The 27,853-nt window shown below is 42.8% G+C and overlaps 1 protein-coding gene across 2 annotated transcripts in view; it reads left to right on the top strand.

Annotated features, from left to right (window-relative positions):
• LOC133049456 (phospholipid-transporting ATPase IB) overlaps positions 1-27,853 on the top strand; it is a 458,918-nt gene that overhangs the window by 171,069 nt on the left and 259,996 nt on the right. For both annotated transcript variants that reach the window (XM_061133472.1, XM_061133471.1), the window contains one exon: positions 27,562-27,734. In XM_061133472.1, the coding sequence (XP_060989455.1) occupies positions 27,562-27,734 (173 nt within the window). The remainder of the gene's footprint in view (positions 1-27,561; positions 27,735-27,853) is intronic.

The raw sequence follows: 27,853 nt of genomic DNA, 5'->3' as shown, positions 1-27,853 counted from the left end.
CTATGCTGCAATACAAAAAACAGGCACTTGATAGCGTATTGTCAGCACTATGTGTTGGCTACCGTGACTCGCTGTGATGAATGGGCAGAGATTGACTAGGACACAAAGGCAGCTCACAGCATCGGAGCTAAGTGTTTTTTTGTGGGCTGTATCCTTGATAAAATTTGGTAGTTGCCTACAATAAGTGATAATGGAAAAATACATAAAAAAGAATATATATATATATATATATAAAACTGAATCACTTTGTACAACAAAAATTAACACAGCATTATATGTTAGTAAAAATTCAATTAAAAAAAAGGTTTAGTAGATGCCCCAAGATGGCACCCCATTTTTCAGAAAGAAAGTACCTGTAGGCCTAATGTGTGACCAATTGGAACCTACGTGCTCACCACCCCTGTGTGGGCTTCTGGATCTTTGTTCTTCTCTAGCTTTGCATGTTGAATGTTGTTTTCTTAATTGTATTAAACAGAAAAGAGGTCGTACAAAGTTTTAGATCCTTTGGTATCAAAATAAGAATGTTCTTGAAATGGTCTGTCTGAGAGAGAAACCTGACTGGAAGTTAATAGCGAGTCATTGCAAGCTGAAACGAATTATTCTAAGAAGTGTGAATTTACAATCACTGTTCTAAAAGTGAATTAGTGATTAACCTAGAAAAAAAAATCCCTTGGCAACAAATAAACCTTACACATTGAGGTGAAAGTCAAAGTATTAGTTGCTCAGTCATATCCAACTCTGTTGTGACCCCATGGATTGTAGCGCACCAGACTCCTCTGTCCATGGAGTTCTCCAGGCAAGAATACTGGAGTGGGTTGCCATTCCTTTCTCAAAGGAATTTTCTGACTCAGGTATTGAACTCTGCTCTCCCACATTGCAGGCAGATTCTTTGTTGTCTGAACCACCAGGGAAGCCCTCACATTGAGGTACCTGTGTGTACTTGTCTTTAGGCTGCTCATGTCCCTTAAAATTATTAGCTGAGGGTTCTAAGAAGGTGCTCTTGAAAAACTTTATAGAAACCTGGATCTGTGCTGAAGGTTCTTCTGGGAACTGGGAATATTTGCTTGTAGCATCTGTTACAATGCAGAAGAAGACCTTCATACACAGATACTAGCTCATTTCCAAGTACCCTGTCAGTGAAAAGATGGCAGCAGCCCAAATCAGAGGATCACCCAGAACTCACAGAGTAACTGGTAGGAAGCCAGGTGGACACCTAACCAACCACCCTGCCTGCACTTTGTGCTGGCGTCCTCAGCCATCAGTCCAATGAATGTGCCCTGGCATCCAGAAGAGGGACACAGTGGCCTCTATCTGGCCTTTGGAGGAGAGTGAGCCTGCGGGAAGAAGAGCATCCCAGCCAAGATCGCACACAGCACATGGCAGAGCCAAGGCTCGCATCACTCAGTTTGGAGTAACTCCAGAGCTGCCGAATCTCCTGAAGGTGCAGGTTTCATAAGATTCAACTAATGTGTCTACAAGGTGATTCAATGCAACCAGGAATATCTGCCTGTAGAAAAGACCCTGATGCTGGGAGAGCTTGAGGGCATGAGAAGAAGGGGACAGCAGAGGACGAGATGCTTAGATAACATCACCAACTCTGAGACGTGAATCTGAGCAAACCTTGGGAGATAGTGAAGGACAGGGAAGCCAGGTGTGCTGCAGTCCATGGTGTCGCAAAGAATCAGACACAGCTTAGCGACTGAACAACAGCAAGCATCCTGTTATAATGCAGAAGAAAATCCTGATATGTAGATGCATCAGCGTTTTTTAATTGATGTATAGTTGCTGTACAATATTATATAAATTACAGGTGTGCAATATAATGTTGTTGTTCAGTCGCTAAGTCATGTCCGACTCTTTGGGACCCCATGAACTGCAGCATGCCAGGCTTCCCTGTCCTTCACCATCTCCTGGAGTTTGTTCAAACTCATGTCCATTGAGTTGGTGATGCCATCCAACCATCTTGTCCTCTGTTGTCCCTTTCTCCGCCTGCCTTCTATCTTTCCCAGCATCAGGGTCTTTTCCAGTGAGTCAGCTCTTCGAATCAGGTGGCCAAAGTATTGGTGCTTCAGTATCAGTCCTTCCAATGAATATTCAGGGTTGATTCCCTTTAGGATTGACTGGTACAATAAAGTGATTCACAATTTTTAAAGGTTATACTCCTTTTATCGTTATTATAAAACATTGGTTCAATGGACATGAACTCGGGTGAACTCCGGGAGATGGTGAGGGACAGGGAGGCCTGGCATGCTGAAGTTCACGGGGTCGCAAAGAGTCAGATACAACTTAGCAACTGAACAAAAACAACATGGTAGCTCTACTTTTAGTTTTATTTTTTTTAGAAACCTCCATATTGTTTCCCACAGTGGCTGTACCAATTTACATTCCCATCAACAATATACAGGGGTTTCCTTTTCTCCACACTCTGCCACATTTGTGTTCTTTTTGATGCTAGCCATTCTGACAAGTGTGAGTTGATATCTCATTGTGGTTTTGACTTGAATTTCCCTAATGATTAGCAATGCTGAGCATCTTTTCATGTGCTGTTGGCCATCGGTATGTCTTCTTCGGAAAAGTGTCTGCTTAGATATTCTGCCCATTTTTTAAATGGAGTTGTTTAGTTTTTTGATGTTGAGTTGTATGAGCTGTTTAGATATTTTGGATATTAATACCTATAGGTCATATCATTTGCAAAGATTTTCTCCTATTCAGTAGGTTGTCTTTTTTTGTCGATGGTTTCTTTTGCTATGCAAAAACTTTTAAGTTTAATTCAGTCCTGTTAGTTTATATTTTGCTTTATTCCCCCTTGCTTTAGGAGATGGATCCAGAATAGTTTGCCACAGTCTAAAAATTTGCATTCTACTTCTTTGCCTCTAGGAGTTTTATGGTTTCTGGTCTTTTATGGTTTTAGGTCTTTAATCCATTTTGACTTTATTTTTGTATATGATGTTAGAAAGTGTTTTAATTTCGTTATTTTACATGTAGCTGTTCAATTTTCCTGGTAACCATGCTGGCTAGGTTTTTTAATCCAGTTGGATTATTAAGCCTTGCATAATCATGAAATATGTGGTAGAAAATTTAAGATTAACAATGGTGTTTCTTTCCTTTGACTTTTATTGGCTGGTGGGAAGATCATCATAGGCTTGTAAGCAGAATGTTTACCCAGACCAAGGCAGGTGTGCCTTCCTGTTCTCAAAAACTGGCGTGGTATGACATGGGCTTTAAACTTCCTGGGAAGAGATTCTCTGGAACTTTTAAATTGTCGAATCTTAAAAATAGTAGTTTTGAAATGAATGATTTAAGGTTAAATTTTGCTATCTCACATATTGGGGTTTATTATCATAACTTTGAATGTTTTGGCTTAAAAGTGGATATTTTTTGTTATTTTTCCTCTTTTCATTGTTATATATGTTAAACTCTGAGAGTCTGACACCAAGCTGCAGCAAAGGAGCATGCATTTTAACTTTGCTTTCAGAAAGATTAGGGCAAAGGAATAAAACTTTGAGGTGAATTTGCAACTAGGTTTTCTGGTTAGAGGCAACATCAACATGATCCTAGGACTTCTGATGTCTCTGTAGAGCACCGGGAACTGTACTCAATATCCTGTGATAAACCATAATGGGAAAGAATATGAAAGAATAATATAAATGTATAATTGAGTCACTTTGCCATACAGCAGAAATTAACAAGTTTGTAAATGTGAAAGTGTTAGTCCCTCAGTCATGTCTGACACTTTGTGATTGTAGCTCATAGATTGTACTCACTAGGCTTGTCTGTCCATGGAATTCTCCAGGCAAGAATGTCAGAGTGGGTAACCATCCCCATCTCCAGGGGATCTTCCTGACCCAGAGATCAAATCTGGGTCTTCTGCATTGCAGGCAAATTCTTTACCATCAGAGCCACCAGGGAATTCCCTAAATCAACTATACTTCAGTTAAAAAAATTTAAAAAAAAAAAACAACAAACACCTGTTAACTTCAAAATGAAGCCTCAGCTTTAGTGGCTCCCCTTCAAGTGCTCCCTTAACCCAGCCTGGTCTTACCAGCCCACCAGTTCCCATTCTGTTCTGCTGTATTCATAGTGAGCCAGTCACCATTGCCGGTGTAGAGCCCAGGGGTCTCCCCCTTGTCATTCCCTTTCCCCCATGTTTCCCCTCCCTCACCTTCTCTCCTTCGTGGGTCTGTAATCTACCTGTCCCTCAACATCTGTCTCAGATGTCAAATCTGCTAGCTGTGGAGGATTGGAAAGTTTTGTAAAAGAAACATCTACTTAAAAAAAAATTCCTTATTACTTTACTACTTTTTGCTCTTAATGTTCCAGTGTCTTGTATTGTAGTTATTTTTGGTACACATGTTTTCGTATTTACTTGTCTATTATATATCACACCTCAGCCTGTATCTTCTAGAAACGGGCAGAGGAACAGGATACAGTTTTGTTCAGTGAGGACCTTGTAGGCTGTAGCATCTGCTTCAGATGGGTATCAGCTTGGAGTTAGTATATGCCAATCTGTCTGTCTCTTATCTCGTTCTTTGACTATCTCTTTGTATGCCTTTTGTCTTGTTTGAAGATTGCTATTTTTTTTTTTTTTCCTATAGGGCATCAATACAAGATGCCCAAAGAGATTCTGATTCTGTTTCAGCCTGTCTTTACAGGCCACCGTAGAACAGGTTGGAGTAGGAAATGGAAACATACCCTAGTATTCTTGCCTGGAAAATTCCATGGACAGAGGAGCCTGGCAGGCTACAGTCCATGGAATTGCAAAGAGTCAGACACCATTGAGTATGCATGTGCTAGAGCAGATACGTCAGGCTTTTTGTCTTTTCTGACTGTATTGTCCTAAGCATTTCTGTAAGTACTAGCCTCTTAGAGCATCACTTGACAAGGTCAGTCCGTTTCTCTTTGGGGCTGGATCTTGGGGATGGGGCGATATTCTTTTCTAACATATTTGATATGGGAAGTCAGATCCCAAACTATAAGGAATATATTTTTTAACATGTGTGCTTTCTTTTTTTTTTTTTTTGAGAGGCCCTAAAGTTTCCTTGCCTCCAAACTTATTCTGGCTGCTGTTTCTTTTCTTCGTTCTCTAAATTCATTTGTCAGCAGCATTTCTGGAGCTGCCTCTTCCAGTTGCCAGACGTGGGCCAGTTTGTTCCTTTGTGAGTGTGGATGCATCTGACCTTTGGACGGGGTGAAAATCTGTACCAATGGGTCCCGGTTCTGCCTTTTGGAGCTAATATATTCTTCTAATTTCCCTCACATATGATAGCTATTAAAACATTTTGAGACTGTGAACATGCTTATTTAAGACCGGAAGAGCCTGGGTCATAGAGGAAAGAGGAGGCAATTACAGAGTGGGAGGGGAGTGGGATGGGACAAGCTCCGGTGGTTTCAGGGACTTTGGGAGATGTGAATAATACAAGGCATTGTGGAAGAGATGGAAGAGGCAGGACAGGGACAAAAATTTTGTTCCTGTGGTAGCTTTTATGGTCAGTATGCCCTGAAAGCCTCTGATGACTCAGATGGTAAAAAGTCTGCCTGCAATGCAGAAGACCCAGGTTTGATCCCTGGGTCAGGAAGATCCCCTGCAGAAGGAAACAGCAACCCACTCAAGTATTCTTGCTTGGAAAACCCCATGGACAGAGGAGCTTGGCGGGCTACACCCCATGGGGTCGCAAAGAGTGAGACATGACTAAAGGACTAACACACACACACACACACATGCCCTGAAAATAATCTCTCCAGCTTCCATCTTCAGAATGAAAATGAGCATGGTATTTTAGATGAAAAATCACAGAATTCCCATGTTAGCACTGTCTTTCCATGTGACCCTGCCCCTGTCCTACCAGCAGAGGAGGACTAGAGGGGAGACTGAGGCATTCCTACATTCTCAAAGCTCTGGCTTTGAGATCATACCATTTGCATATTTCTGTTGAGATTCTTACCAGTGAATGCTGATGGCCTTCTGTAAACTCATAAGGGATTCTATTCAATAATTCTTGTTTAACTTCCCAGAGACCAATTGCTGTAACTAGAAAGCAATGACTCTCATGTCTGTACACCACAGAGGAAATGAAATCTCATTACTCCAATCCTGTTGTGTATAATATCGATGTAATTATAGGAATGGAAGTAAAAAATATACTGTAACTAATGTGATCCTGAGAGTCATACAACCTTACTAACTAATTGACCTTAATTTCATGACATTTACAAATTGCCATTTATCACTCCCTGTTCACCCTGCTTTGTTCCTCCAATAAGCTAAGTTTCTTACTCTAGACAAAAATGGAGTTGGAATCTTCCATCTACTCTACCCAGATAGCTCTTCATAAGTTGGAAAAATGGTTTAGGCTTATAAAGAATACTTTACAACAGTAGAGTTTACAAAAAGAAAGGAAAATGGCTACTGAACTAACGGAAAAGGAACCCCTTACTTTGAAAGATTTATTTATTTGCTTTTGTGGTCCTAGTTTTACTTGGTCGCTTAAGTGGACAGGAGAAATACAAAAAGTGAGATCAGGGAACAAGTGAAAGATGGTGTAGGACATTGGTTGGAAATTTTGTAGTCCACGTGCTGCTTTGTCCTCCTGAAGCTTGTGTTTTAAAGTCTTGGTGGTTCAGCAGGAAACACCCAGAAGTGTGACTGCAGCTATGGAGTCCATCATGGCTATACCTTGCCTGAAGAATGACGCCTTCGGGATGGTGTTGATGTCTTAAGTTATAACCGAGCCATCCAAGGAGCTCCATTTTCTGCCCAAAGTAACATTTCTGCACTGAGAGAAGCCTCCAGATCTCTGTGAAGGGAACAGTCATCCTGGTCATAGTGCCTTTCCAGGGGTCCTTTGGAAGGTCCAGATGTCAAGAAACTGTATCAGTTCTATGAGGACCCTGGGCACATTCTAAGAAGCTTGTTTTATTTTCAGCCATGTGTGGAATAAAGTATGCAAATTAGGTATTTTTTTTTTTAATAAATCATGACTCCTCACATAATGGTTTTTCCATTCCAGGCAGTTTTAGGCCTCCAATCAAGTCATTAGGTCCTGAATTGGTTGAAACAAATTAGCTTTTAAATGTCTCTGATTCCTGTTGGCACCCATATTTCAGCAGGAGGAGGTTACCATGGGCTCCCTGCCAGGACAGCCCTCTTGTTTCTGCCTCTCCTAGTAGGTGGTGTATTTGTTGCTTTATAATCCCTGTAACAGACTGGAGTTTCCTATTCTTTTTTTTTTCCTCTGAAGAGTATAAAATTACTATCAGATTTGGAGAGCAAAATGAGACTGAGACTTTGAGAGAAAGCACATTCTCTGGCACAATCTCCATACCCTAGAATCCTCAGTGGCACATTTCTTCCCATTGCTTGGCTCCCGAGAGAGTAATACTTGACTCCCTTTTCAAAATGGCAGTGTGACTATAGCCCTAAATAGCATGGAATTGGGAGCAGTGCTGAAGTGAGAGAGGCTTGAAGCTTGAAACCGAGTCTAAATTGTTTCCACTGGCCTCAAGAAGATCATCTCACGGGTGGGCTTTTGAAGGTACCAGATTCACTGGTTGTGTTTCTGAGTGGTTTGAAAGCAAACTGTAGTCATCAAGTGAATATAGGGAGCCATGGATGGACCCTTTCATTCTTTCCCTTCCTCCTATTATTCCTGGAACTATTCTGGGACCAGGTGGGGGTGAACCTGCTTATTCTCCCTCCCTTTGTCCCTCATGCCAATTCTCCCCCTAAATGTGTCCACCTGCTTGTTAGCATCAGGCTTTACAAGGTAGGTGAACAGATGAAATGGACATGGTCCCCATGAGGTGGAGGGGAGGTCTCCTGGGGAATGGCAGCAATGCATGTTCCATGTCTGTTGTGTCTGTTGTCCTGAAAATTTGGGTCATGTGACCTGAAATGCCAGGTGGCTGAGCGGGAGCCAAGCTGTCTGTCTGTCTCCAGGACCAAATGCCCTGCAGTTGCCAGTCTGAAATGCTTAAAGACGTCTGACATTCTTCCATTCCAGAAGGCACGTCGTGTGTACACATGGTCACTGTTGAAGTCGAGCTTAGTGGATACATGAGTTGTAGAACAGGACAGACCGAATCGCTGCAGGCCAGGTACATGCCTGCAATATTTTTAAGATGCTGGTGACTATGTGGAGGTTATGTATTTTATCAAGTAGGTTCTCATTTTAATATCTTAGGAAATGTGATGACATAACCTTTTCTCACTAATATCTTGTGTGCTTTTGGTAGAATGTGAAGTCATTCCTCCAGAAGTAGGAAAGAATTATGGAAGAAGGCTGTCTTGTGAACAGATTTTAGCAGATTCAGACATTAACTTTTGTTCTGATGAGTATGTTTTGGAGAGTGAAGGTGTTTGGAAGAGTGTTGAAAATATTCTCCTGGGCTCTGCTGGAGTTCACGAGCTGAGTATGCTTACTTTCAATTAGCAGGTCTGAGTGCTGCCAATCAGTGATGCAGAGGCTCTAAAAAGAACATTTGATTTTTTTTTATTTTATATTGGAATATAGTTGATTTACAATAGTGTATTAGTCTCAAGCACACAGCAAAAGGATTCAGTGATACATATATGTATATCTATTCTTTTTCAGATCCTTTCCCCAGAATATTGAGTAGAATTCCCTGTGCTGTACAGTGGGTCCTTGTTGATTACTTTATATATAGTGTAGTGTGTTTATGGTAATCCCAGATTTAGTCAGTTGTAGTGAGGTGGATGAACCTAGAGCCCGTTACACAGATTGAAGTAAGTCAGAAAGAGAAAAACACATGTCATTTATTTATGATATATATACATATATATATGGAAGCTAGAAAGTTGGTACTGATGAATCTATTTGCAGGGCAGGAATAGACACAAATGTAGAGATCAGACTTGTGGACACAGCAGGAGAAGAAGGTGTGGGATGAATTGAGAGAGTAGCATTGAAATATACACATTACAAATATAACATAGCTCGCTAGTGGGAAGCTGCTGTATCGCACAGGGAGCTCAGCTCAGTGCTCTGTGAGGACCTAAGGGGGGCGTGGGGGGTGGGAGAGAGGCTCGAGAGTGAGGGGATATATGTATACTTATAGCTGATTCATGATATTGCGCAGCAGAAAGCAACTATCTTCCAATTAAGAAATAAACCCCAATCTCCTAATTTGTCCCTCCCTACTTACCCCTTTGATAACCATAAGTTTATTTTCTATGAAAAAAAAAGAACACTTTTAAATGGAAATCTCCCAGTTGGTGCTTTCTTCCTTTGATTTAGGTTACATAAACTCAATTACTATAATTACATTACTTATTTATTTACTTGGTTATTTATTCATTTGAAAAATCAGAGTGCCTTGGAGGATAAGTCTTCCGACAGAGAGATAATGGTTATAAGCTCATGATCTGATTGGAAGTACAAATCAGGGGATTGAAATTTCAAATTAAGGAGTAAGTTTCCAACTTGAGAGCTCAAGCATAGAGATCGTCAGATGTCCTTAATGTTCACGGGCATCCAGGGAGGGGTGAGTTAGGTTGTTTTTCTCATAGATCTTTCTGCATTTGCTTCCTTCAGTAGCTCGTCACCAAAGTTGAGTTCTACCAGGAAAGTGCAGACCTTTGTGTGAGGCGGAAGGTGGTAAATAAGTCATTTCGGGGGAGTGAGGTCCAATCTGGTTTAGAGACCACTGTGAGCAGTACCTGAGGATATCCTGACCGTTTCCCTGGCAGCAGTTGATTTTACATGAGTATATCATAAAACCTAATACCTTCTCCCAGCCTCCCCATACTTCAGAAATAGATTGTTTTATGTGTGCCAAACTAAAAAGGCTGAATTTTGCCAAAGTGGAAAGGAAAATATAGAAATTCCTATTACATGATTATTTTACATTTTATATATCCTGTCTAGAAAATAATAATTTTGTGTTTGATTTGATAAAATGATGAACTTAGTAAAGGCTCAAAATCTCTTACTGGTAGGGTTAGTCAATTGAAAATTCAAATTTGACAAGTTAAAGCTCTCAAATGGAAAAACATCTTATGGTAAAGAATCTGCCTGCAATGCAGGAGCCCCGGGTTCGATTCCTGGGTCAGGAAGATCCCCTGGAGAAGGAAATGGCAACCCACTCCATTGTTCTTGCCTGGAGAATCCCATGGACAGAGGAACCTGGAGGGCTACAGTCCATGGGATTGCAAAGAATTGGACATGACTGAGCAGTGGCCACCGGACTGGAAAAGGTCAGTTTTCATTCCAATCCCAAAGAACGGCAATTCCAAAGAATGCTCAAACTAACGCACAATTGCACTCATCTCACATGCTAGTAAAGTAATGCTCAAAATTCTCCAAGCCAGGCTTCAGCAATACGTGAACCGTGAACTTCTAAATGTTCAAGCTGGTCTTAGGAAAGGCAGAGGAGCCAGAGATCAAATTGCCAACATCCGCTGGATCATCGAAAAAGCAAGAGAGTTCCAGAAAAACGTCTATTTCTGCTTTATTGACTATGCCAAAGCCTTTGACTGTGTGAATCACAATAAACTGTGGAAAATTCTGAAAGAGATGGGAACCAGACCACCTGACCTACCTCTTGAGAAACCTATGTGCAGGTCAGGAAGCAACAGTGAGAACTGGACATAGAACAACAACTGGTTCCAAATAGGAAAAGGAGTGCGTCAAGGCTGTATATTGTCACCTTGCTTATTCAACTAATATGCAGAGTACATCATGAGAAATGCTGGGCTGGAAGAAGCATAAGCTGGAATCAAGATTGCCGGGAGAAGTATCAATAACCTCAGATATGCAGATGACACCACCCTTATGGCAGAAAGTGAAGAGGAACTAAAAAGCCTCTTGATGAAAGTGAAAGAGGAGAGTAAAAAAGTTGGCTTAAAACTCAACATTCAGAAAACTAAGATCATGGCATCTGGTCCCATCACTTCATGACAAATAGATGGGGAGACAGTGGAAACAGTGTCAGACTTCATTTTTTTGGGCTCCAAAATCACTGCAGATGGTGACTGCAGCCATGAAATTAAAAAAATGCTTACTCCTTGGAAGGAAAGTTATGACCAACCTAGATAGCATATTAAAAAACAGAGACATTACTTTGCCAACAAAGGTCCATTTAGTCAAGGCTATGGTTTTTCCAGTGGTCATGTATGGATGTGAGAGTTGGACTGTGAAGAAAGCTGAATGCCAAAGAATTTATGCTTTTGAACTGTGGTGTTGGAGAAGACTCTTGAGAGTCCCTGGACTGCAAGGAGATCCAACCAGTCCATCCTAAAGGAGATCAGTCCTGGGTGTTCATTGAAAGGACTGATGCTGAAGCTGAAACTCCAATACTTTGGCCACTTCATGCAAAGAGTTGACTCATTGGAAAAGACCCTGATGCTGGGAGGGATTGGGGGCAGGAGGAGAAGGGGACAACAGAGGATGAGATGGTTGGATGGCATCACCGACTTGATGGACGTGAGTTTCAGTAAACTCTGGGAGTTGGTGATGGACAGGGAGGACTGGCATGCTGCGAGTTATGGGGTTGCAAAGAGTCGGACATGACTGAGCGACTGAACTGAACTGAGCTACTAACACACTTTCAATGCTCCCAAATGGAAAAATGTCTTATCTTCTATAGTCTTGTGGTTTTTGTTGTTTTGTGTTTTTAAGGAGTTTAGGAAACCCCCTATTCTTCTTTTCATTTTTCTTTTCCTAGTGCCTTGGTGGTGGAACAGAGTCCTCTCTTTCTCCTCCCTTCTAGAGAAAGAGAAGTCTGCTCAGATTGCCTCCAGGGGCGCCTGGCTAGTTTTCCTCACTGGGTCCTCAGCACACTACCTGCCCTCCTGCTGAATCACACTCATCTTTTAAAAAAAATCTTCTGTTGTGGCATCACCATAGTCTAGAAATCTGCCTATTCCTGTTGCCGCCAGCTGTGCATGGGTATTTAAATTAAACACTGCTGAAAAGTTAGTTCCCTGGTTGCTTCAGCCACATTTCAGGTGCTCCATGGCCATGTATGGACAAGACAGAAGAACACTGACATCCTCACAGAAAGTTCTATTGGTGATGCTGGTCTAGTGTCCATAGCAGTTTCCTGTTCTGTAAAGCTTCATGTGTAAACACCTTAACCTGGCTTCTAAGCCTTCTGCAGTCTTGCTGTTTGTACAGACTGAGTATGACTCACTATCAGGTGGTGAGGAAAACCCAGGGGCTGGAGCTCCCAAGAGACTGGGTGGAACGGATGAGGCATCTCATTCCTTTTTCAAGAATGAGTGGTGTTCCAACAGGCAGGAGGTAGGTCTGAGGAAAGGTGTGAATGGGAAGGTCAATTTCAGACATGTGGAAGATCTTGGTGAAGTATAGGGAATAAAGGGCAACCTCTCAGGCTGTTTCATCTTCCCAGAACGAGGAGAATAATTCCCACTCTCTGAACCACTGCAGGCTGATGGGTGAAGGGAATTTGTGTGGAAGCATTTTTTTTTGTTGTTTAATTGAAGTCGGCATCACAGACTCAATGGACATGAGTTTGAGCAGACTCTGGGAGATGGTGATGGACAGGGAAGCCTGGCATGCTGCAGTCCATGGGGTCACAGAGTCACACGACTTAGTGACTGAACAACGAACAACAGCAGTTGATTTTACAATGTTGTGTTACTTTCTGCTGTGCAGCAGAGTGACTCAGTTATACACGTGTTTACGTTCTTTTGTTCTTTCCCATCCTGGTTTATCACAGACTGTTGAATATAGTATCCTGTACTATACAGTAGGACCTTGCTGTTTATACATCTCATATACGCTGGTTTGTATCTACTAACTCCAAACTCCCAGTCCATCACCCTCCCTGCTTCCCTCTTGGCAACTGCAAGTCATCGAAACAGTTGGTTTTAAAGTGACTGATTCTTTACAAGGGCTTCCAGGAACACTGGGAATTCTAGATGGGCTTTCTGGAGAACAGAGTCTTTGAAGCTTAAGAAACTGGAAAATAAAAGGAAAGATCTGTGTTCAGGCAGCTGGACGTCCCAAGGTCCAGGGCCTGAGGGTGGCAAAGGCATTGCAGGCTGGTTGTCTATGTGTCCTGTGACTCCGGACACATGAGAACCTGTGTCTTCAGTCCATTCTCTTAGAGCTGCTATGTTGGATGGTGAGCTTGGCCTAAGTTCAGTTCAGTTCAGTCACTCAGTCGTGTCCGACTCTTTTTGACCTCATGGACTGCAGCACACCAGGCCTCCCTGTCCATCACCGACTCCCGGAGTTTACCCAAACTCATGTCCATCGAGTTGGTGATGTCATCCAACCATCTCATCTTCTGTCATCCCCTTCTCCTCCCGCCTTCAATCTTTCCCAGCATCAGGGTCTTTTCTAATGAGTCAGTTTTTCGTATTAGGTGGCTGAGGTATTGGAGTTTCAGCTTTAGCATCAGTCCTTCCAATGAAGGACTAAGTGCTGACATGTTGAAAGCTTCGTCATATTGGATGCAGCATGAAATATTTGTGTTCCCCTCACTCATGTTTTCTTTAAGTTTCCAAGCTGTGGTTACTCCAGAGATGGATAGGTGTGTGACTTTGGGTTAGCAGCCTGACCTGTGTGCATTCCTGCCGTCCTGGCCACTGTGGGCTCCTGGCAAAGCCGCCCTGGCTGGCAAGGAAGCAGTAGGGAACCCTTCTCGAAGTTTCCAGGGCAGCTCCAGAAACAGTGGTTTCTCCCAGTGGAAGAAGAGACGTGGTCCCAGTAGGAAATGTGGACGGCCCTGCTTGCCCTCCATAGATTGGCCATTCCATTCCTTCTCTTTTTACCTCCCTCCTCCTCATCTCACCAAGACCGAGCACCTGGGTCCTCAAGAACTGGAAGTGTGTGAAAACAGTGATCTGAGATGGCAGGAGACAAGGGGAACCTCAAGGCCTGTTCCCTTCCGTGCACCTTTCAGAACAGAGGGAACGAGGGGACAGCTGTGGGTTGACGGCTGGACACATGGTCTGTGTGACTAAAACAGGCTGCGTCTCTAGCGAGTGTGCTGGACCATAGTCCAGGCCCTGAAGAACACTCTGGTCCTTGGCTGACGCTGAGAAGCAAACCGTGTCACATAGAAGCAAGATGAATGCGTGTCAGCTTCTGCTTGTAACTGTGTGTGTAACTGTAGCTGCAGGAACACTAACGTCGGGGGAACAACTTGTGGTTGCTGTTCTCTGTGACCCAGACAGTGTGGCAGGAAGAAGTGCTGTGGTGGTTCTCATGAAGATGTGGGCACCCTGGGCACAGGGGCTTCTGGAGTCCCCTGTTAGCCTTGCCCCTTCCCCGTGGGTCTGTGGTTAGCTGGACCCTCCATGCCCACTCCTCCCCAGACACCTCGCAGGTCTGAGGGGGCGGTGACCAGGCCGCAGCCCAGCCCTGGGACTCCTGCGCCCTCCAGCAGGAGTGGCCCGGCCTCCTGGTGTGCTCCCCAGCCACTGGTTTCCTTACTTGTGCTGCTGCTTTAATTAGCCCCAGTTCTCTTCATCTGTTGCGAAAACTCTTGAAAATCATACGAGAGTCATTTCCCCCTTCTTTACTGGGATTCTTTTCTCTGCGTGCGGTGCACGGCTGGTAAGGAGACCTGTGCCCTCTGCTCAGTTCTTGGCAAAGCCATCAACTGGTGGGTTTCTGCAGGGCGACTGATCACGTTACACCCGAGGTGTGCTGGACCTGGTTAGTTCTCAGCTGCAGGATGTCTTTCCCCAGAGTCCTCAGGCTGTGGGGCCTGCTCTGAGGATTCCCATGTGCCAATGGGTTTGCTGCTGCTCTTGTTTAGTTGCTCAGTTGTGACCCCATGGACTGCAGCACTCAAGCTTCCCTGTCCTTCACGGTTTCCCAGTTTGCTCAAACTCGTGTCCATTGAGTCAGTGATGCCCTCCAACCATCTTGTCCATGCTGGTGAGTGGCACTTTGTAACTGGCCACAGACCCCGCCGCTCCTTAATGTCAGCTATACTTTTATAACCTGCCTGGTGCCCTGAGGTCATTTATCTGCACATAGATACATTTGTGTGCAGATAAATGACCTCCCAAAGCACACTTTCAAGTTCTTCCCAACCAAAAGCCAATAGACAGGCAGATTTATATTCAGTTTATTCAGTTGTCCCTTGACCCATTATTAGAGCCGGGGTTAGGGGCACCTACCCCTGAGTAATTGAAGATCTATATCCTACTATCTCTGCCTCAAAAACAAAGGAATGGATGACTCATTCAAATGCACAAAGCTGAAACGTTTGGGGTAGACTCAAACCCTCCTTTTTCTGATTTCACATTTTGTGATCTCTAACAATATCAAAATTTTTCCCCAGTTAGTTAATTTAAAGATCTATAAAATGAAAATATAAGCACTACATTTATTGAACACCCTATAAATGTTTAAAACTCCATATAAGTAGACCCACACAGTTCAAAACCCATGTTGTTCGAGATCAATTGTATTTGTATTTATCTCTCCAACTATCTTCTGATAGTGGTTTAAAATGAACAGTTGAGGGGACTTCCCTCGTGGTCCCGTGGTTAAGACTCCACACTTACACTGCAGGGGGCATGGGTTCGATCCTTGGTCGGGGAACTAAGATCCCACATGCCAAGCAGTGTGGCCAAAAAAAAGAAAGTTGAAAATGGAGAGTTGAAACAACATTCGCGAAAGGAAATAAAACTGCTGAAGGATAGACGAGGAAGGCTTAGGGCCAGGATTACAGATTAACTGCTTTATTAGTCTGTTCGTTGGTGGCGTTGATCTTAATGACTGTGTTCAGGGCGGGAAGCTTGTATGCTTCACACTGACTGAGTGAACAGCACTGGTATTGAGTGACCCTGGTTTCACTGCTTTTGATCTTACTGGAAAGATTTTTTGCTGCTAGGTTTCCCTTCTTCCCCAAATGTTGCAAAATCTTCTCCGTTTCACATCTCTTATTTGTTCTCTTGAAAGTGTTGATCTCACGACTGGCTACAGCCTGAGCCTGGCTGGTAGTGGTGTGATCAATTCCTCCCCACATTCCTCTCTGTGGTCAAGGGCTGTCTTCTGGAAAGGCTGTATCAAGTTCGTCCTCTGTTGTGAATGAAAATAATCAGTTGGTGAAAGCCCAGAATTAGAACCCTCTTGGTATATTTATTTCTGTGTCTCAATAATTCTGATTTAAAGCAGACATTATTTCAAGTCATGTGAACAGTAGGTCGTTCAGGAGTCTTGGATGAATCAATGTTTTCTTCCCTTCTCTGTAAGAAAATGTATTTAAAGTAAAGGTCAAATCTAGCCTGGATTTAGAACCTATTAAATGTGGGTCTGGAGGGAAGAGCTGCTACTCTTTTAAAAAATTTTCTACATAGTTTTCGAGCACTAGGGACACTCTGGTCTTCTGCATATCATCATTTCACACTTATTTCTGGTGTTGGTATTTTTCTTTTCTGCTGGGCTGTAGCACAGATACCTAGTGAATTTGAGCCCATGTGGGTCTTTGGGCTTGCTCAAAGAGTAAATTGTTGAAAGAATAATTGTTCAAGGAATAAATTAAGCCTTTAAAAATCATCTTGGAGGAGTTTATTAGGCTTTGAACTGCATCTGAGAAGGATGGATCAGTGCCCCTTGTTTAATTAAGAGGCTCAGAAGTCAACCTCCGTGTCCATCCATCCTGCCCTCCCCTGATCCCTCCAGCCGCCCCTAGCTCCATGAAGGTGGTCTAGCTATTGTTGGAGGTGATGGCCCCTCTCACAGCCCTACTCTGTTACCAACCCCCCTGGTATTTCTGCTCCAGAGAAATCTCCAATCCCACACTTCCCCAGCCCAGCCTTGCCCTCTGTGGCTGTTGGCACAGCCCCTTGGCTGGTCTTCCGCTCCCCACCCACGACTCCCTTCCCTAAGCGCTCCTGTCGCTCAGGAAAGGTTGGAGCATACTCTACAGGGTAGGCTCAGGAAAAGGCCATGGGGAGGGCATCAGTCCAGGGAAGAGGTCACCTGTGGAAACATGACCGTTCCTATGCTCTTTACTGATTTATTTGGTTTTATTTTTTCATTTTTCAAATGCGTATGCAGTGGAGTACACCCCTGGCTTTTCTGACCAGAGACTATTGCTTAGAAAGTGTTTAAGTCTGCAGCAGTGTCCACGAAGACATGAGATGTTTTCCTAACAGAGCTGAGGGTTTGTGGACAGCTGGCCTCTCACGTGACAAATTCTTCTCCCAACGACTGCTGATTTAAGGAAAAGTGCAGAGGACCTGTGCGCAGACTCTTTGCAGAACCAGGCCGGGGTGGGTGGTTCCGGTGGCAGCTCTGGTGGCAGCTCTGATGGCAGCCAGGCCCGGTCCTCCCCCTTCTGTGGTCCTGCCTCAGTGCCCCCAAATGAGAGCCCATGGTCCCTTATTCTTCCTGTGGGTGACACTCTTCACTGCCCTCTTGCACAGCCTGCAGCTGCCACACATGCCACACACAGATCATTTTTATGATCTGCTTTCACTGTTTCTCTTTCAGAAATTTTTTTTACCCTCTCTGTTGCTCACACAAGTCTAAACACAGTCTGGACACATTATAATTCCTCTCAGAGTCCAGAAGCCTTTAGAAATAGGAAGTGCAAAGGCCATGTCCTCGAAATATTAACATTAAAAGCTTAAATCTCCAACGTCAGGAAATTAACTAATATTATGATCATTTTTTACATGGCATCCATAAGGTTTATTTTAAAAGTCAACCTGTGCTTTTAAAGAATCTGGTCTCATCGTACAACAAATCAGTAGCTCAAGAACAGAGATGATTTTGTAGTAGTTGCAATGTGCTCCGCGTGAGGACGTGACAGATGTTAGCATTTGTCACTGAGGAGCAATTTAGGCCTTTAGTTTGTAATTGGTATTTTTATCTGTTTTTTTAATTGAAGTGTAGTTGATTTACAATGTTGCATTAGTTTCAGCTGTACGGCAAAGTGTCAGTCAAACATATACGTGTCTGAATGTGTATATGTCGGGCTTCCCAGGTGGCTCAGTGGTACAGAATCTGCCTGTGATGCAGGAGACACAGGAGACTCAGGTTTGATCTCTGGATCGGGAAGATCCCCTGGAGGAGGAAATGGTAACCCACTCCAGTATTCTTGCCTGGGAAATCCCATAGATAGAGGGGCCTGGCGGGCTACAGTCCATGGGGTTGTAGCGTTGGACACGGCTGAGCACACTCCAAGCACATACACATGCCCAGAAATACCTAGACTTATGAATTTAATATATAAACTATACAAATATTTTATAATAATCTACAAGGTAAAAGAGTCTGAAAAAGAATCTAGAATATATATATATGTATGTAGAGAGAGGGAGAGAAGAATATATTTTCTAGATTCCTTTTCAGATTCTTTCCCCTTATAGATTATTACAAAATATTGACTATAGTTCCCTGTGTTATGCAGTAGGTCCTCGTTGAGGTATGTTATGTTTCCTATGTGAGATTAATAGCACTGTCTTCCTTTGCCAAAGTTTACCTGATGTAGTTAATCACACAGTTCATTAGAAATATTCTACCAACTTTTTCTGTAATACTTTTCTTTTTGCATTTCTCAGCTCAGTCACCATTGTATTTGCTTTGGGCATTTTATAATTCCTCCAAGAACCAAGGCAACTTTGAAATAGTTAAGTGCAATGACTATATCATAGATAGGTTATAAGTTAAAAATGTAAATCTGCAAAGGTAAGGAAATTAAGCAATTAAGCTGAGGTTGTTATGTGGAGAGTAAAATTATTCCTGGTGAGTGTTTTTTGTGTGTGTGTGTGTGGTTGGGGAGGGGGATAAGGCCCAGGAATTTTGGAGTCCAGGAGGTACTTTAGTGATAAATGTGTTATTTGTGACTCTTTCAGAATCACTGACGATACTTACATCTTTTTTTTCTATTGTATTTGTGTGTGAGTTCTTTATCTTTTTATTTTTAATATTATTAAAGTCTAATTGATTTACAATGTTGTTACGTTTTGCTGTATAGCCAAGTGACTCAGTGACACATACATATGTTCTTTTCATGTTCTTTTCCAATATGGTTTATCACAGGATATTGGATGTAGTTCCCCGTGCTCTACAGTAGGACCTTGTTGTTTATCTATTGTGATGATTGTAAATATATGATTCACCATGTCCCCAAAATAGACTGCTTCTTCCTGAGACCCAGTCTGGACAGATGTGTGAGAAGCAACTGTTGTGTGGAATTATAGAGGGTCATTTTCTACACAGCTGAGTGATCACTCACAAATGCAGATGTCACATTCTTCTTGCGAGAGGGTCATGCTTTGAAGTCATCTCTTAAAGAAAAAAGTTATCTCTTTTCTCCAACATTGCCAAAAGGATCCATAGCCAAAATTCAAGTACCAAATGTTTTTTCATGCGTCTACATTATTTCTGAGATCTTATTATACACAGTTGGGCTTCCCTTGTGGCTCAACTGGTAAAGAATCCGCCTGCAATGCGGGAGACCTGGGTTCCATCCCTGGGTTGGGACGATCCCCTGGAGAAGAGAATAGTTACCCACTCCAGTATTCTGGCCCAGAGAATTCCATGAATTGTATAGTCCATGGGGTTATGCAAGAAACATATCTGTTCAGTCTATAAAAGGATTCCTGGTGCTAAAACCAAAATCTAGTTTTCTGGAAGAAAATAAGTTAAGCATATTTGGGTTGCTGCTTAATATCCTTTGAGAAGTTAAAGGAAGTACATATTTTCAGGGAGTTTTTTAACCTCAGTGATGTGAACTGTGTTAACAACTGTTAGTCAAACTTTCTTTCAATAAATAGTGGAGACTGATAGTTTTCAAACTTCCTAGGCTCTGAAGCCTCAGGGAATAAATGGTCTCTTTCTTATAAATGATACTTGTGGGTCAGTGGCTGCCGCTGGTTTCTTTCACACGCCCCACTTGCTGAGTCTCTTTTCTAACACTGCTGGGGCTGCCTTTTCAGGAAATCATGGATCTTTGTGGATGTGAAATGTAAAAAGAAAAAAAGAACCTGAGAAAATAGAATGCTCTGGCCCTGAAGAGAGATTCTTGGTGCTAGCCTCTGTACATGGTTGTTATTAGTCAGTCAGTGTTAATTGCTCAATTATGTCCCATTCTTTGTGACCCCATGGACTGTAACCTGCCAGGCTTCGCTCTCCAACTCTCCAGGCAAGAATACTGGAGTGGGTTGCTATTTGCTTCTCAAGGGTTCTTCCTGACCCAGGGATCAAACCCGGGTCTCCTGTGTTGCAGGTGGATTCTTTACCATCTGAGCACATTATCCTACATAATGTCCCCCGTGTATTATGTGAATTATTCCACTGCACTTTGTTGCATGTCATGAATTCCAGCAAATAGAAGTCTGTTTAATTCTTTAAGCATCCAAAGATATTTCAAACTGTTAGTCATTTGAGAAATGCCAATGAAAACTACTAAATCTAACACTACCTATCCATTAGAATGTCTGACAGCAAGACGGACGGTGTCAGTGTGGACAAGGATGAGGCATAGTTAGAAAGCTCAGCTGGGACTGGTGAGAAGGCAAAATGATACAACCACTTTAGAAAAGATTCTCAGTTTTCATAAAGTAAACATGTATGTGTTCTATATGTATCTGTATAGATGGTAAGACAGAGTAATTCCAATTTGAGAATCTACCAAAGAAAGATAAAAATGTATGTCCACTCAAAGACTAGTATACAAGTTTTTATAGTAGAATTAATTCAAAATATCCTAAAACTAGAAACAATCCCCATGTGTAATAACAGGTGAGTGAATGACTGTGGTATAGTCATACATTGGAATACCACTTGGAAACAAAAAGGAATACACTATTGGTAAGTGCATAAATATTGGACAGATCTCAAAAGATTAGGCTGAATGGATAGGTGAGAGAGGAATGACTAAACTCTGCTTCTATTTATATGGCTTTCTAGAAAAGGAAAACTGTAGTAACAGAAGTGGCCAAAGGCTGGCAGAGGAAGGGATGAAATTGCCTGTGGAATGTCAGGTGGGGACATGTTGGAGTGATGGAGATCTGTATTTTAATCATAGAAGAGGTTGCATGACCAACCTATAGAGAGATTCTTGGGGCTGGCCTATGTCCTCCATTGTTATCGTTGTTTAGTCCCTCAGTTGTGTCCAACTGTTTTTGACCCCATGGACTGTAACCCACCAGGCTCCTCTGTCCATGGGATTTCCCAGGCAAGAATACTGGAGTGGGTTGTCATTTCCATCTCCAGGGGATCTTCCCAGCCCAGGGATCGAACCCACGTCTCCTGCATTGGCAGGTGAATTCTTTACCACTGAGCCAGCAGGGAAGCCCTGTTGTTATTACCCTACACAATCCCTGTGTACTACTTGAATTATTCCTCTTCATTTAGTTTTACGTCTTGACATCCCTTTGTATTCTTTTGGCAAAACTCATTGAATTGTACACTTAAAGTGGCTCAATTTTGTGTTAATTATAACCCAATGAAGCTGATTAACAAAACCAAACCAAACAAACCTCTGGATAGGCTTTTGTGCTTGTGCAAATTTAGTAAACTGGGTTGGTTTACTCTGAGATTAATTTTTTTTAAATTGGAAATGCAAGTATTCTATAGGAGGTGGAGATGGCCAGTGCACGGAAGGGCCTGATGGGAGTGGGGGATGGGGTAAAAGGTGATGTGAGGATACCTGACAAGCACCTTGTGTTTGTATTAATAGCAAGAGACCACGTGATCTCTTGAGGATGTTTGCTTCATGCCTGTGACATATCATGCGTTTTCCCTGAAATTATTTGTGTTATAGGAAGTCTTTGAAATGTTACACATCTAACAGATTCCTCTTCTCTTGAACCCTTGGGCTATAGGATGGCCCTCAGGAGAAGTTCCCTCAGGAGAAGGTAGTTCGCCCTCGAATGTCTGTGCAAGTTCTTGAGTGTGATTTGATTGAGTTGCCGGCCCTGAAATTCAAGCCATCCGGGCTTTTCAGCATTGTCAGCTCTGAGCGTGTTGGAATTTACAGAACATCAACATGAGAGCTGAGGCAGCTGCTGCTAGCAGGGCCATCTCAGACATTCCTTAGGACCCTGCCAAGGTCAGGGAAGGGGACAGTGACCCGTCTGGACAGAGTTCAGTGCTGCTGCACTGTTTAATTTTGAGGAAAGATTCCTGCTATCTGCAGACTGGAAGTCATGCGTCCAGGGTCTAGAAATGGTCGTCTCTCCTAGTTTGTTTATTAAGTCTAAAGTCAGAACAGTAGCACCACCTTCCAGATCCCATTTGCCTGTAGGCTGAGCAGAGTGCACTTCAGCTGTGCTCAGGGGCCATCTGATGAACATCTGATCTGCGAATCTGCAGAGGAGAACCATTTCCTGAGATCACAGGGTAGCACTGTCTATGTTGTTTATCTAATCATATTGAAAAACCCAGAAAGACAGAGGCCACCACTGACTTTACTGATAAGAAGTGCAGGGTTCATTGTACAGCTCTTCTGGGTAAAAGTGTCTGGTGTCACTCAGGGATCAATCTTCACTCAGAGTTGCCCACTTTTGGCTTTAAGTCTTGTGCGCTTTTAATTGGGAAGGAAAATGGAGAATGTGTATGAAAAGCTGGAAATGTAATTTTTCATAGCAACACCTAAAAGGCAAATTCTAATGAAGAATTTCGGAATGTTTCGCATCTTTCAGGCAATGAAACCCCAGCCCCAATTCCCTCTGCCCCTCGTAACAGCCAAGTCTATTGTAACTTTCTGTAATTGGTTTTTTATTAAAATAAGAGAGTGTAGTATAAATTTTAGCAACTAGGCTAAATAGGTATTAACAGGCCCTGGGATCCAACCACAATTTGTAACATCGTTCCTTTGGGAAAATGGATTCTAAGTGCCCCATAACTAACTTACAAATAGACTTTTGAATCATAGTCCATTTGAGAATAAGGAACTGTTTGTGATAGTAATACCTCCGATTGGCTTGCTCCAGAATTACACAGAAGGGACCTATATTCTGCCACACATGTGTGGTGAGCCGAGCTAGTCTGGGTTTGATCAAAGATTATTGCTGAGTGGGCATTGAAAGCATAGGAATTAAAACCAAAGTAGAGACTGGGGACAAGTCAAGGGTGGAGCTGGAAGGATGGGTCTGGAGGGGGTTTAGTGGTAGGAAAAGTTTTTAATCTCAAAGGCACAGGTGTGGTTCTGAGCAGATGAAATGAGGGGAGAACATGTGACTAAGGAGGTTAAGTGTAGAAAACATTGAAAACAAAAAGGCTAGGTAGGATAGGAGGAGGAAGGTGAATCAAGAACCAGTCATTCTTTTTAAACCTGGAAATATAAAGTATGTTTTAATTGGTTTGCAAATATTCTTATTAAATTAGAGACAGTAAGTTATACCCTTATCTCTTTTATAGTTGATATTATTTCCCATACATTTATAGATTTTACTGAGAAGTGTTAAATCTAGTGGCATTCTTTAAAAAAATGAAAGAATGTCATTTGTAGCAATATGGTTGGATCTAGAAATTATTATACTAAGTGAAGTAAGTCAAAGACAAACACCACTGACATCACTTATATATGAACAAGAATAAATATGTGGAATCCAAAAAAAGATACAAATTATAAATGAACCAATTTATAAAACAGAAATAGACCCATATTCATAGAAAGCAAACTCATGAAGAACCAGTAATTTTTAAGGAAATATAATGTCAAATGTACCAGGAAGGCTGGATAGCTCACGTCTTCCAGACAAACAAATGCCTCTGAGACCTATAAATAATCTCTTAAAGATACTACACTGAAGGATTAGCTGAGACACATTCATTCATTTACGAAGTCAGCATATTTACTGAGCAGCTGCTCTGGGCTCGCATGATCTGAGTTTGGCAAAGGAAGTTTCTGCCTTCATCAAATTTACAATTGAGTACAGTTCCAGCCAGACTCAAAGATGAGCCAGAGCTGGCTGGGGCAGAATGTTGGTGAGACCTATACTCTGTCCTTAAGAATATTAGGTTTTTTATTCACTCTTCTGTGTGTGTACTTGCTACCCTGACGGTACAATAGGACTTCTGGGGGTATATATGCCCCCAGAGCGTAGTAGGTACTCGAGTAACCACATCTTGGTTGGTTGATGGTAATAGGTCTGACTCATGTAATTGCTTAGTTGAACCCTTTTTATTCATGGGGAAACTTGTATTTGTTAATGTACTGCACTCTTTACCAGTGTATGAGAAATTGCCCAGTCAATGGAATATGAACGTGAAATCTCTCTCTTTTTTAAAATGTTTTTTAGTAACATTTAGTGTTCTTACTGCAAGTGGAGACCTTGGTTGCCCTGTTTTTACAGGGTGTAGCTCAGCATAGCCAATGGGCGCCACCCGTCCCAGTGGCCATGCCCTGCTCACCCCATTTCCATGTATTCATGGCCTTGTCTCCCATGTTGCACATATCTGACACCGCTGTTGCCACGCTGGAGTAGAAGGCTCATTCCAGACAGTAAATGTGATGGGTTGTTGGCTTGTTCAGTGACCATGTCCTCCTGGTCCTTTCATCTCTGTGTCCACTACTCCGAGAAGAGTGCTGCAGCACCCGCGAATTCACTGGGTGACCTTCTGTCTTGGCTCAGGCTGCTGTCACAAAAGTACATAGTCTGGTGGCCTAGACAACAGGAGCTCTCTCCTCATGGTTGTGAAAGCTGGAAGACCAGGACCCAGGAGTAGAGCCAGTGTCTCATGCGGGCTTTCTTCCTGGTTTGTCTTCATGAGGGTTGAGAGGGGAAGGGAGAGAGAAGTTCTCCTGTCTCTTCTCCTAAGGGCACAATGGGGTTATTATGGGCTCATTGAATTCTGTCCTTTGTGTGTCTTATCTCGGGCCACTGTCCTGCTTTTCTCCATCTTGAACCCCCAAGGGTGCACAGTCAGGGGCAGCTGTGGTGGCTGATGGTTGGATGGACTGCAACACCCTTTATATACTGCCGCGGCAGGTGACATTTTTGGCCCATACCATCTTGGGCCTAGTTGGTTTTAACCAGTTTTATTCTCTGAGGCTTCTTTCTAAAACTTAGATAAGAGCAATTGATTGACATTTGAGGGAGGGTTCGGGGTATGAAGGGCTTCCCTGGTGGCTCAGTTGTTAAAGAATCCACTTGCAATGCAGGACACCTGTGTTCAATCTCTGGGTCAGGAAGATCCCCCAGAGAAGGCCACGGCAACCCACTCCAGTGTTCTTGCCTGGAGAATCCCATGGACAGAAGAGCCTGGCAGGCTGTGGTCCATGCGTTTACACAGAGTTGGACACGACTGAGTGACTAACTTTCACTTCAGGGTATGATTCCAGGGGAGCAGCCATGGTAACCCTGGAGCACGTTTTATCAGCACGTTTCTGCCATCATGTGCCCTTTGCTCAGACTTCTTCTGGGCCCACCCCCCATTCATGCCTGAACCTCTGTGGACCATATCAGCAAACCCAGTCTCATCACTGTGTGAGAAGTTTCCCAGAAGGGTGCTCTGGCCACTGTGCACTGACCCCGGCAGGCATGCTCTCCAGAATTGCCTGGACCTGTCTCAGTTCCCCTGGAGGCATCTCCAGACTGCCAGGCTGGAGTTTCCCTAAGTGGCTGGAATTGTCTTCTCTCCCCAAATTCTGAAGGACAGGCTGTTGGCACAGATAAAGTAAACATAGATGTTTTGTTTGAGATTCAGAATTATGCAACTCACCAAGAGTAAGAAGCATAAAGTGTCCTTTATTTTTATTTTTAGTAGGAGTCCATTTAACTTTTTTTCTTAGAGCATTATTTTATGACTTCCTCTATTACCGCGTTGACAAAGCAGGTCTTGTCATGGATGGCATTTATTCACTGCCTGAAATGGCAGAGCTGTGTGTTTTCCTTGATGTGGGAAGTTCTTATTGAATAAATAGTAACAGGAAGAGGAATGGGTTTGACTGGAGGCCTATTATGTGCCAAGTGGGTTACGCTGAGTAGCTCATTTTTCATAAGAAGGGCGCTATGAAGTGAGTATTCTTAGCTTCGTTTTACACTTGAGGAAACTGCTATTTAAAGAGGTTGTGCATCTTGCCCAAGGTCACAGAGGCAATAAGGGGAGAGTTGGGACCAGACCCCAGGACACTTGACCATAGAATGACAATTGTGCCTTAGATGCATCTTTTTTAAAATTAATTTCTACTGGAGTATAGTTGCCTTACAGTGTGATTGTTTCTGCAGCATAGCAAAGCCTTTTTGATATTGACAGCCTCCTGTTGAGAAGGAAAGCTGAGCAGTCAGACAGTAGAACCTGCTTCTCACCTTGTGATGGTGGCTGATCCTCAGTTTAAGGAGCGGTAGAAGAATTCTAGTTCATTCTACATGTTTCTTAACTGTACTCTATGTTATCAGATGACAAATATACGTATATGTCACTTAATAGCCGAAGGACAGTTGTCCAAACAGAGGAATTTCAGCTGACTGGTGTGCATCCCTGATTAATTTAAAGCAGGTTTTTATTATGAGCCCAAAATATCGTCTTATATTTGGACTGGATATCCTATTCGTAATCACAAATTCCCTAGGAAGATCAGAGCATCCTTTTTTTAATCTTAAAAATGATTCTATAATGAACTTATGGTTGCTGGAGGGAAAGGATGGGGGGAAGGGATACTTAGGGAGTTTGGGTTAGACATGTATACACTATTTCTGTTTAAAATGGGTCATCAGCAAGGAGCTGCTCTATAGCACAGAGAATTCTGCTCAATAGTTATGTGGCAGCCTGGATGGGAGAGGGGTTTGGGGGAGAATGGATACATGTACATGCATGGCTGAGTCCCTTTGCTGTCCATCTGAAATTCACGCCATTGTTAATTGGCTATACTCCAGTACTAAATAAAAAGTTTAAAAAAATGGTTCTATGCTTTATTTCCATCTGATAATAGATATCACATGAAAACAGTTACTCAGGCTGGTAGTAATGTTCTAAAAGGTACTGGTGATTTCATTTGCTTGAATATTTTTTGTAACGTGAAAAAAATGATCAATTCGTTTCTTACTCCAATAATTCATGAAGAAAAATGGTTTAATCTGCAGATCTCAGCAAAGAAAAGGAAGGGACCTTTAGTGTTATTTTTATATCCTCTAATTTCTTTTGCATGCTTTGAAGATGACCTTGTGTAAACTGAGAAGTTCTTGACATTTAAGTTCCAGCAACGTTATCACCCTCACCCCCACCCCCGCCAAGAAAAAACATTTGTATTTATGGAATTTCCTGTTCTAGGAACACCAAGAATAATGTGTATGTAGGTAAAGGAGGAGAGAGAAAGATAGTCACAGGAACCTTAGCAATTAAAGTTCCAATGGAAAAGAATTTGGATGCTCTAGGTCAGCTGAAGATGGCAACCACAGTAGGTTATTGTAAATTACACTATGGGGATGTTTTCACCCATAGCACAGACCTAGGCTGTGGTCTGTTGTAATATCAATGCATCAATAGGCCAAGTTGAGCTCTGTTTGTATGTTTTACATTATAGGGGGCATGTTTTCATTTTAAGGAACTTACTTTGGATTTCTGGGTCTCTTTTCTGCTGTTTAAAAGCTGCTGCTGTTTCTGCTACACTGAGATGTAACACCCCGCCTCCCCTCCCCCCACCGCCTTGTTTCAGGCCACCCGGGCGGCCATCACCCAGCACTGCGCTGACCTCGGGAGCCTGCTGGGCAAGGAGAACGACGCGGCCCTCATCATCGACGGCCACACCCTCAAGTACGCGCTGTCCTTCGAGGTCCGGAGGAGCTTCCTGGACCTGGCCCTCTCGTGCAAGGCGGTCATCTGTTGCAGGTAGGTGCCAGGCTGCCCCAGGCTCATGCTCTGACTTGTCCATGTCCTTCGTTTACGTAAAAGAACCACACGTGGGAATTCTAAGGGTGAAGTTTCGGGGGGCAAAAAAGCAAAACAAC

This window comes from Dama dama, chromosome 30 (assembly GCF_033118175.1).
Source record: "Dama dama isolate Ldn47 chromosome 30, ASM3311817v1, whole genome shotgun sequence".
In the NCBI taxonomy this organism is placed as follows: Eukaryota; Metazoa; Chordata; class Mammalia; order Artiodactyla; family Cervidae; genus Dama; species Dama dama.
Note: the sequence above shows the minus strand (reverse complement) of the source record. Positions and strands in the feature narration are given on the sequence as shown.